The sequence below is a fragment of the Zeugodacus cucurbitae genome, chromosome 5, assembly GCF_028554725.1.
Source record: "Zeugodacus cucurbitae isolate PBARC_wt_2022May chromosome 5, idZeuCucr1.2, whole genome shotgun sequence".
NCBI classification, from domain to species: Eukaryota; Metazoa; Arthropoda; class Insecta; order Diptera; family Tephritidae; genus Zeugodacus; species Zeugodacus cucurbitae.
This window is the reverse complement of record NC_071670.1, coordinates 65,269,736-65,280,437: the sequence shown is the minus strand read 5'-3', so window position 1 is coordinate 65,280,437 and position 10,702 is coordinate 65,269,736. Positions and strand designations below refer to the sequence as shown.

Sequence of the window (10,702 nt, the reverse complement as noted above, 5' to 3'; positions counted from 1 at the left end):
AGAATGAATGCATTTATAGGATTTATCGCTTATCGATATTATAATATCGAAAAAGTTTACTTTTGCAATTAAGGCCAGGCCTGCTTACATTTAAACCTAAAAACCACTTAAAATTAAAAAACAAAACGTTTTTTTTTAGATTTTTAAATTCCTTTATTATTTAATTTATTCAAAGTTCATACAATTTTAGCAGAATATGAATTCATGAGCTAGAGGCATACATTAGGAACAAATTTGTACATAAATTTGTTATCTATTAAGTTTTTTTAAACTATTTACATGAGTAATGCCATAGCTGAAGGCAAATTTAGGTAAATTTACTTCAAAATGTCACGAATTATGCCTGAGTGTTGGTTAAATGTCAAAATAAACTAATATATGTTTTTACAACACATTATTTAACTTATTTAGCTACGGAAAATTAGTAATCAAAAACACTAAGCTGCTTAGTCTTTTCTGCGTTTTTTATCAGAGTTGCTACGATCACTCTTGTCTTCCGAACGTTTTGGTGCTTTCTTGGCCATGTTCAAGAACTGATCCAAACCGAACGGATCCTCCTCCTTTTCGAATTGTACTGGTCCAGAACGCTGAGCGGCACCACCAGCTCCACGCGAAGTACCCGAAAATTCCTTATCAGGCACGAAACGTTGTGTATTTACAATGCGATCTAAGTCAGCGCCATATGCGTCATTGTCCATCTGCTTGCTTGGACGATATAAATGTGAAGCCAATGAATTTGAATCGCGCCATGGTTTGTCATATACATTGTATGCCTCGTCATCTCCATAACCGGAGTCCATACCCTTTGTTGTGTTGAATAGACGTTGATCAAACATGGTTTCCCCGTTACCGGATGATTTCGCGGGCATACCGAGAGCAATTTGTTCGGATATGTCACGTTCGCGTTCACGCTGTAATTTGGAACGTTTTTCTGGTGCAGCGCGTGCCAAGTTTCTGTCTCTTTGACGCTCACGATGACGTTCGGCTCTTAACTCGTTACGTTCGCGTGTTTCCGGATTCATGGTAGCTTGGTCTTCCGGCTGACGGAGTCCAGCACGCTCCTCTCGAGCTCGCTGTGCCATCATTCTTAACATGTCCTCCTTCTTTTCCTTCTCTTTTTGCGCTAATTTCTTTTCCAGTGTAGCTCGCGCCTCTACCGCCTCTCGAGCTTTACGATCAGCTATATACAATGCTTCAGCCATTTTAGCGAATTTTTCACTAATGTGCACTTGTTGCAAACCACGTCCATCAGCAGCCAATCTTTTATCTAGTGGAATTGTGTAACCTTTTGCATTCTTCCAATTAGAAATGCACGGTGGTATTTTCCACTCTTTCTGTTCTTTAACTGTAACTTTACGTGAGGGTGAATGCAGTACTGGAGCAGGTGGCGAAGGTGGCCCACGTGGTATTTTCTTATTAATGCGAAACTTTGGTGGTTCCATGGGGTCTTGTTGTGCTTCAACCATACGGATAACTCTTTGTTTCGCTCCAGAATTGAACGCATCACCTTGTTGTGACGGTGTATAGCGTATATATTGTGCTGGCGCTGTTTTCTCCGCATGTCGTACGGGCATTGCAGCAGCGATTTTGGCATTTGTAAGCTTTTCCAAGGCGCGTCTCGTTTCTTCTGTTGTATCAGCAACGGTTTCGGCATCAGGACGTTGTAATTCTTCAGCGTCTTCAGCTAACACCTCTGCTGGAAGTAACTGCGATATTGAAGAGTACACGATCTTATCTTTACCGTGACCTTGACGTGCAATAGCATCATATTTGATTTTTCCCTTTTCGTCTAAACGCACTGCCAAGGCATTTGACTTTTTATTTAGATTTGATGGACTGCCCATACCTGTGAAGAAACATTTTGAATTTTTGTTTGGTGAATAAAATGTTTGGACTTACCCAAGGGATATTGTGCCACATGAATTTCTGGGAAAGCTCCACCATCGCCAAAATCCGCTTCAGTACGAGGTATCCAATCTTTGCGTTGACCATAAGGTGGTGCTGCAATTTTCGCTGACACCAATGCACCCATAGGTGCACCAATGATTTTCGACTTTTGAGAGACACGACGTTCATCTTCCCTGTCCCAAACGGGGTTCGAGGGTGAAGGTAAAATACTTGATAAAGACATTACACAAACTCAAACTACGAGTTTCTTTATTTTAATGAAGTAAAAAATATTAAATGATTTATTTCAAAGAAGTATATTTTCACACTACACAAAACAATCTGCTGCAAAATTCACTTAAAATATTTTTGTCACACTTTATCCACAAACTGTAGAGTTGCCAACGCAACAAAAGGATAGATAATCACAATCCACATACAAAGTTGCATTTCGAGCTATGTTAAAATTTTAAGAAGGTCTTCGTTTTAAGGTAATTTCTCTCCAGTATCGAAAACTACTATTTGTAATTATTTTTTTAACCCTTTCATGTCATTTGTTGCTTATAGGCAACATTTCATATTTCTGTCGATAACTTCTCGAAATATCAATATTTTTACAATCCGTTTTTTTTGGTCTCTAACGTATATCTGCGAGCACTAGTTTGCGAAGTTTCATAGCGTAACAGGTGTTCATTTGATAACTAGCTAAAGTTGCGTAAAAACTTGTGAAAAAGAAAGTTGTGTCACTTTGAGCTTTGAAAAAGTTAAATAAAAAGTAAACTGACTGCCATTTCTTTATACAAAGTGGTTTATTTTATATATATCAAGTAAGAAAATGAAATAAAATTTACAGAACAAAATTGTGTGTAATATTGTGATTCCAGGTATTTTATAAACACAATGTTGCTTATAAGCAACATTTGTCTAAAGTAACATTTTTTTTCTTTTAGATATGCGCCCCAGAGGTCTTACAGAATCAGAAATAAATAAAATATCAATTTTGACTGGAATAATTCTGAAGATGAGAATGAAGAAGAAGAAGAGGAAGAGAATTTGGAGAGAATCATATATGTATATGCGCATAGTTTACTGGTGCATCAGCACAGTGGTAGTCAATAGCTGGTTGCTGTATAGACGGCACCTAAAAAATCAAGTCACACGAACGAAATATATGACATTACTGGATTTTCAATTATCCATAGCAAACGAGCTTCTTCATGCGTCTAATATTACGTCAATAAACCCACGTAAAAGAAGTCGTCCATCGGCAATACCTGAAAGTATGGAACCAGGTTCATCTTCACCAGCGTCGCCGGTACCATCTAACGTGACAGAAATTTCGTCAGAGCGATCATACATAAGTGAACCTCCAAAGTCGATGCGTCTTGATCAAACCGGTCATTGGGTTGAATGGGGAGGAAAAGGAAAGTATAGATTATGCCAGACTGGTATTCCAAAATCTAAATGCTCAAAATGTAAGGTGCACTTATGCTGTAACCCACAGAAAAACTGTTTTGTCTCATATCACACATGAAATGTATGAAAAGTAAAAAAAAAAATTAAAACTATCAATATTGATTGAATACTACCATGGCTCAATGTTGCTTATAAGCAACATCTTATAACTCAAAAACCAGAAGAGATACAGGTTTGAAATTGATATCGTTTCATATTCAAGGCTCAAATAGTATCCCCATATATTCAAAATATTTTTAAATAACCCATTAAAGGGTTAATTTACCTTGTTTGTAGATAAGTCATATAAACTAATATTCCAAATATCCTATTTTCTTTTAATTTTAAACAAATTTAATCAGAATTAAAATAAAGATATTTCATACAAATTAAAGTAAGATTAATATTGTTTGTGAAAATGATATAAATTAAAATTATAGAATGAAATGAATTAATAAATCAATTTTAAGAAAATAATTAAATTTTGTTACACTCCGGCCCAAGTTATAATAGAAACAATTTTATCATATTTCTTAAGTATCATTAAAATAAACTACAAATTGAAATTTTGCGCAAAAAAAAATAGATGATCCAGTTACTTAACCTTCACTCAAATAAGAAAGTTATAAAAAAGCTCAATAAAAACCCTACAATTTTCACTTTGACTTCAAATCATTGTGTTTAACATAATTTATGATGAAATTATGTAATATTATATATTTTTAATAAAACGTTTAAAATAAAAAAAAAAACATTTCCAACAAAATAACTCAATTCGTTGTTTTGTAATGCATGACGAAAGCAAGCGGTATATGCGCCGTTGAACGGTAAATAGTTGTTTGTGTTTGTGCACGATGTTATGTGTGTTATTTGCCACCCGCCAAACAACTGCCCCTTTAGCTCAGTGGTAGAGCACTGGTCTCGTAAACCAGGGGTCGTGAGTTCAAACCTCACAGGGGGCAACGCAAATGTTAAAGCCAAATGATTTTTTTAATTTTTAAAATTATTACGAATTTATATATAAATATTTTTTTTATTTACAACTATTCATACACTAAGAATTGTTTGTAAATTAATTTTGCAAACCTTTAGAGCAATTTAAATTTTATATTTTATATGTATATAATTATTATTTTTTGGTTATTCATAAACTTAGCTGCAGACAATTATTGTTGTTTTTTGTATATATCTTTCTCTTCTCTGCTATATTTATTTCCCTCCTTTGCATAGTAAACCAAAAAAGAATGAATTAAAGTGCAGGGAAGCAAATTCATTATTAAACCAGTGTTGCTAGTTCTATTGTCCATAGAACTTCTGTTTATTATTCTGAATTGTTGTAATTAATTAAATTATTATTGTTTAATATTTATCTAATAAAAACCACAATAAAGCAAAAATATACATGATAAGCGTCCTCTGATTTTAGCGGCTAATTGGAATGACATTTAAATAGTTTCACTGTTTTTATTACGAAATTGCGCTTTGAATAAATAAATAAAAATCTCCGAGTTTTAAATGGTGATAACAATTTCTATGTATAATTTTTAGTCTAAAGAATAATTTAGTAAATTTATGTGAGTACGGCAAACCGCTTCGATGCAACCATGTAGTTTTTCACTTTTCTATTCCACTACCAAAAAGTTATATTTCATTACTCGTTCATTGAATTTTGACAATTAAACTACATGTAGTGAGTGGAAATTCAATTAATTTCGTAAAGTTATTAATCAATGCGTTGGAAAAATACATAACACCACGTTTGTGACAAAACAAAAATAGATAGTTTAATAGAAATATAGAAAAAACTGAAGTAACATAGCAGACGCCTAACAAAAGCAAAATCCGTAGGAGCACAAAGAGGATAGAAGAATCTACAACAATAACGATTAGACGAGTGAAATAAGAAAATTTTTGGTTTTTTGTGTATTATACATATTTGTTGCGTAGTGAATCAGCTAGAATCTTTCTCCTCGGTGCTGTTTTTTAGGTAATTTCGCAAGAAATACAAAATAAATATATGTGAAAGCAATATAAAAACACTTAGAACTTTTCAATATTGCATATTATTTAGTTGTAACGGGAAGTAGTTAGGAACCACCCTGTGCATGCATAAAATAGCAATAAAAACATATGAATGTCGCAGAATAAGCAATCGCAGAAAACGGGAAACATGGTTCGGTTTTGCTTGACTGTTGTGCGAAGTAAACTGATCGAAATAATAGCAGCAAACGAAGAAGACGACTGCAGGCAGTAGAATATATTCATCATCAAGTTATATTTCACGCGCAGCGAAACTGACAATAGACGGTAGCACAGCACTAGCAACGAGAGCAGTCAGTGTAAGAGGAATTTTGTGGAAAATTGCAAATGAACAAAATTGTGTAATTTTCAATGTGTGTTTGTTTTAAATTTCTTTTAGTTTCTAACTAAAGTGTTTGCTACTGTGCTAAAGAACATAATATACACGTATATTCAACTTAAATACATACTGCCGCTATATATTAAAATATAGTTTATAAGATAACAAAAAAAAAAAGAAACGGGCAGAAATAAACGAAGTAACATCTAAACGTTCAGTGAGTACATAGAGCAGCTGAAAAAATGCAACAAGATTGCAGTGAAGAAAGTTGGCTGGAAGAGCAATGTCATCGGGAGATCAACGCCCAACACGACGAGCACGAACGCGACTACGTAAGGAATCGTGATAGTGCCTTAAGTAATGTATGGGGTGCATTTCAGGATTCGGCCACAGCAGTGGCACATCTCTACAGAGGTGGGTTGTAGCTCCTATCCCTTAGTGTAAAATAGAAATTATTTTATTTGGGTGGTTGTAATTAATATATATTTGTTATAAACCAAATTCAATTTGGCAAAAACATTCAACGATTAATCTTCTCTAGTTCACATTACTCATAAGAAAACGTAATTCTATGTACATATGCATATGCTATCAGAAATTGTATGAAGAGAAGGTACATACATATGTAGCTACATCCATATAAAGAAAGAAGAAGCCGTAAGCAATGCTAAATCGTTAAGTTTAGCTAGTTTTATACAATTGTTCTTAAAAATATATAAAAGTCTTAGTATAATTTATAATCATATAATAATACATAATATCAGATGATGTGGGTTCTTATAATACAAGTGTTGAGTACCAAAAATATTTAGTTTGACCCCTGATAAATCAATTTTTTTATTCTTTCATATTTTTGGTGTTAACATATATATATAGATTAAATTTGTAATAGACTCTGTCAGTTTTAAACAACTTGAACTGTCCGGCATGGAAATTCCCCAAAATTGTTTATAGTATGCATAGGGCTAGTTAGTAAATCAAGAAACTAATTCTGTCAAAATATTTTGCTGAAAGTATTATATATTCAGAGTTGATCAATGTAAGACCAAATATTTTTGTTTATATCTGTTAATATTACTAAATATCTGGCCTTCATATAGAATCAAAAAAATAAGATTTATATGGATGCATCTGTGAATAAACATTTTGGTATATTCTTAATGCACATATGTATGTGCATATACTTTCAATTGAAAAACTGCGATCTCTTCAAGAACAGCTGTTTGAAGGGTCGTCGAACGCTTCAACACCATTCCACAATGCACTTTTAATAGGGTTGTTTTCAAATGTTTAATGTTCACTTGTAGATATCTGGAATTTTTCGATTTCAAGAGTCAGTGTGTTTGGGTATGCGTGATTTCCTTCGATTCTGTTTTCACTACCTTCATCATACGTCTTTCATGTGTAGTAAATGTATGTACGTATATATGTGTCTGTATGTATTACTATAATGACGTGACAGGACGACTCTTAAGGTCGATATTTTGGTAGAGGGCACCAAAGTGCAATTTTCCTTGCCACCTTACATACCTACATACTTTTAATTATGTGCATATGTATAATTATGCATTTGGATTTCTTAGCATTGTGAGGAATGTCGAAAATCGGTTTCTTTGTCCACTTAATTAATGTAGTTGTATGCACTTTTATATATATATCACATTTTATGCACATTTTGTGATCAATTACGCAGGTAAAATGCGCAATTGTGTTTGTATGTTTTCGAAGTCAAGAAGTTGTGCCTTTAAATAATGAATATAACTAATTGTGCTGCAGGTTCAACAGAAAGGCATATAAAAATATTTAAGTTTAATATAGAAATTTGTATGAGTTGTATATTTAATAATTTTATATATGTAAATTTAATTACATTGAATTATAACGCAATTTAAATTTGCAGAGCGTTCTTCGAACACGTATCCTGATACAGGCGCATTATGGCTTCCATTTCAAACAGCTGCAGGCACGGTAACCACACTATACAAAGGTATGCACATATGGATATTATTGATTGCAACTCTTGCTAATTTAATAAATATTCTTATTTTTCATTTGCACACAAACAGAGGCATGTGATGGTGTTAAACGTACCAGTGATTCAGCTGTGCAGTGTGGCTATCAGCGTCGTACACGTGAATTGGCCGACTGGGCCAGGAGTAAAAAACGTCGTATGATACGTCGCGAGGATCTTTTAGCCTATTTGGCTGGCAAGCCGCTAACAAATACTAATCGTCGGTGAGTCGCTACTGAAGTGGCGAAATTAAATAAAAAAACACACTAAATTTAATTTAAACAACATGCCGCAGCATAACAACAAATAAATTTATTTAACATAACCTTAAAATTACATATATTTTATTATTTCTTTGTTTTTAGTTCACCAAAGCCAGAACATTCGCACAATCACCCAAACACCGGTGCTGTGTTCAACACAAATGCTTCACACCATACACCGCCTCATATGTATAGCACACATCATCATCACGCTCAACATCAGCATCAGAATCACCATCATCAAGTAGCCGGCGGTGGTGGTGCAGCCAGTGAGCCAAACAGTGATTTGCATACATTTAAAGAAGCGCTTGTCTTGCGGCCACGGTGTGTATTACTTACATAAATACTTGGAAATGTAATATTTATTTTTTACATTCTATTGCTCACTTTTAGGGGCCCCGAACTATTTGCATTTGTTGCCAACGAAATCGCCCGTCACTGCAAACGTCCAGCCAGTCCCATCGATGATAAAATGGACATCTGCCATTATAGCAGTAAACGACAGCGTTTTATGTAGAATTTTTTTTTTATTTAACTTACAATGGTAGTGTTAAAGCAAATTACGCATAATTAACCATTTAAATGGCAGAGTCACACAGGCAGTAGCAAGGATATATAGCGAAAAAAGCAAAAGGAAAGGTCAAAAAGCAAAACTTGAATCATAAATAATAATAATTTAGAACATCTCAAGGAAATACGAAAACTATTCAATACACACTATAATAATAATCATAATCGGCAATTAGTGGTGAAAAGATTTGTGAAAAAACCGTAAAACAAAAACATATTAAATTTGGTAATAAAAACAAAAAAAAAAAAAACTAAATGCGCGATTTGCCCGTTTACATTACATGAACGCTTAACGTTACTTCTACACAATATATCCTCAAGAAATATATATATAACAGCTAGTGCAAGAATTTACAAAGAACATTTTTTATCATTTCCTTTTACTCCGCTAATAACAGTTTCGTAGATACCAGTAGTGTAATATTAAAATATTAATATATACTTTTTCACCGTAGAGACAAATTATGCTCTAACAAAATTATTGAATTAAATATATATATTTTATATATAAGTATTATTTGCAAAACGTACAGTTCTTGTGGTTGAAAATTAAAGTGATACGCGCGTCAAAAATTTTGAAAATTTGAATTTGAATTTTTTTAAATAAACTAAAATGATTTTATTACGATTATTCACAATAAATTATATAATCACTATGACACGTGATTCCTTTGTTTTTGCATAGTCACTGATATACGCTATTTAATTAAACAACAACAAACGCATGCAAATTGAGTAAATGTACTTGGCAGTTCTATTCATATATTATACTTGTAAGTTGTAAGTAAATGTGATTTATTTAAACTATGCACACAAGTATTTAGAGTTTAGTTTTGTGGTTTGTTAAAATTTGACTACGATTTAGTTATCTACTTGTACTAAGTGCTATTATTTAAGCGTTGGGATAAAGATATATATATATATAGAGATACATATAATATCGAAAGGCTCTCATATTCACATGCTATTTAAGTGCGTTGTAAGCGTATAAAATTGTATCATTTATATGATAAACAAAATACGTGAATATAAGTATAAAATAAACATTTTGTGAAGAGAAATAATAATCTAATGGAAACTAATAATATTGTTGTGCTCTTTTTCATTTACGAAATTAGGGTTTTTTCTAAGATATCGTGTCTTTTCGAAAATTTTCTGCGATTAGTAATAGTTAAAAAAATTATTAAACAATTTACTAACAATGGTTCACTTAAAAAATCGCTTAAAAATATCGCAAAGAAGTTATAAATGTGCTCATAATCCTTCAGGACCTATTTTAGGCTGGTAAAAAGTAATTGAATCCAAAACTCTGTGTACCTTTATCCTTAATTGATCGAAGTCTCTGGTGAAATCTATTTATTAATGTCTTGGTTATCGATGCATAAAGTGATCGTCGATATTAACAGTCCCACATGACTCCTATGTAGAACCGACAGTCGTGTGAATTGCGAGTACATATATCGGAATCAACGAGTTTTGACATGCTACTAACCACCAACTTGAATGCCGTTACACTACTTTCCCCACGGTCCCACGCAGTTGAAACAGCACTAGATTTCCTCTAAAAATTATTGAGTTGTAAGGAGTTTAACTTGTTAGAGTATGCAGTAGTTATATAGGGTTACGCGAATTTTACGGATCATTTCGAGATACCTGTATGAAAAAAGTGATGAATTGACTTTATAGACATCATTCACGATCGATATTATATTTAGGACCTCAGATTCTAGATACATCTGTTCCATCCATTAATTTTGATCTTACTCCTCTCTTTTCGAGGATTTCGTATTGAATATGACCAGGTGAAAAATATTCATTGCTACAATTGAGAAGGGGGAAATGGCAAAGTGAATAAAGATAAATGTCTGGTTCAATTTGAGGAGTGCTTTATCTTTGAAGAGCTCATTTCCATATGTATATATTAGGGTGGTAAGAGTTTGGGCAAAAAGTAACGGCGGAAATATATATACTCGTATACAGATATCAAAATTTCGGAGGTCGTCATCCTTTGAAAGATAAGTCTCCGTTGTACTGAACCTAGGCCTGATCAGAGTCCTTAAGTAAAAGATTTGACAAACCGCTGAAGATTCGAGTGGTCATTTAGATAGTTTTCATGCCAGGCAGATATTTATATTTGCTTCCAGGTTATAAAAGAAA

At 33.2% G+C, this 10,702-nt stretch overlaps 2 protein-coding genes and 1 non-coding gene across 3 annotated transcripts; 2 read left to right on the top strand and 1 right to left on the bottom strand.

Annotated features, from left to right (window-relative positions):
- Positions 1-143: 143 nt before the first annotated feature.
- LOC105213805 (puff-specific protein Bx42) lies at positions 144-2,279 on the bottom strand. Its single transcript, XM_011186874.3, has 2 exons — positions 1,900-2,279; positions 144-1,846 (listed from the first exon to the last, which is right to left on the bottom strand). Exons 1-2 carry the CDS (start codon positions 2,129-2,131, stop codon positions 447-449), a joined length of 1,632 nt encoding a protein of 543 aa, XP_011185176.1. The 5' UTR covers positions 2,132-2,279; the 3' UTR covers positions 144-446.
- Positions 2,280-4,232: 1,953 nt separating this feature from the next.
- Positions 4,233-4,304, top strand: Trnat-cgu (transfer RNA threonine (anticodon CGU)). Its single transcript has one exon. It is a non-coding gene; the product is annotated as a tRNA-Thr (tRNA).
- A 665-nt stretch (positions 4,305-4,969) lies between these two features.
- LOC105213807 (HUWE1-associated protein modifying stress responses) lies at positions 4,970-8,801 on the top strand. The gene is made up of 6 exons (XM_011186875.3): positions 4,970-5,681; positions 5,762-6,115; positions 7,602-7,688; positions 7,768-7,936; positions 8,078-8,299; positions 8,369-8,801. The coding sequence occupies exons 2-6, from the start codon at positions 5,944-5,946 to the stop codon at positions 8,490-8,492; spliced, it is 774 nt and encodes a 257-aa protein (XP_011185177.2). The 5' UTR covers positions 4,970-5,681; positions 5,762-5,943; the 3' UTR covers positions 8,493-8,801.
- The last annotated feature ends 1,901 nt before the right edge of the window (positions 8,802-10,702 follow it).

Excerpts from the sequence above, each read along its gene's own strand:
- LOC105213805 (XM_011186874.3), bottom strand. The coding sequence starts at position 2,131 with ATGTCTTTATCAAGTATTTTACCTTCACCCTCGAACCCCGTTTGGGAC. Across the intron at positions 1,847-1,899 it reads TGTGGCACAATATCCCTTGG|GTATGGGCAGTCCATCAAAT; the intron begins GTAAGTCCAAAC and ends GTTTCTTCACAG.
- LOC105213807 (XM_011186875.3), top strand. The coding sequence starts at position 5,944 with ATGCAACAAGATTGCAGTGAAGAAAGTTGGCTGGAAGAGCAATGTCAT. Across the intron at positions 6,116-7,601 it reads AGTGGCACATCTCTACAGAG|AGCGTTCTTCGAACACGTAT; the intron begins GTGGGTTGTAGC and ends TTAAATTTGCAG. Across the intron at positions 7,689-7,767 it reads GGTAACCACACTATACAAAG|AGGCATGTGATGGTGTTAAA; the intron begins GTATGCACATAT and ends GCACACAAACAG.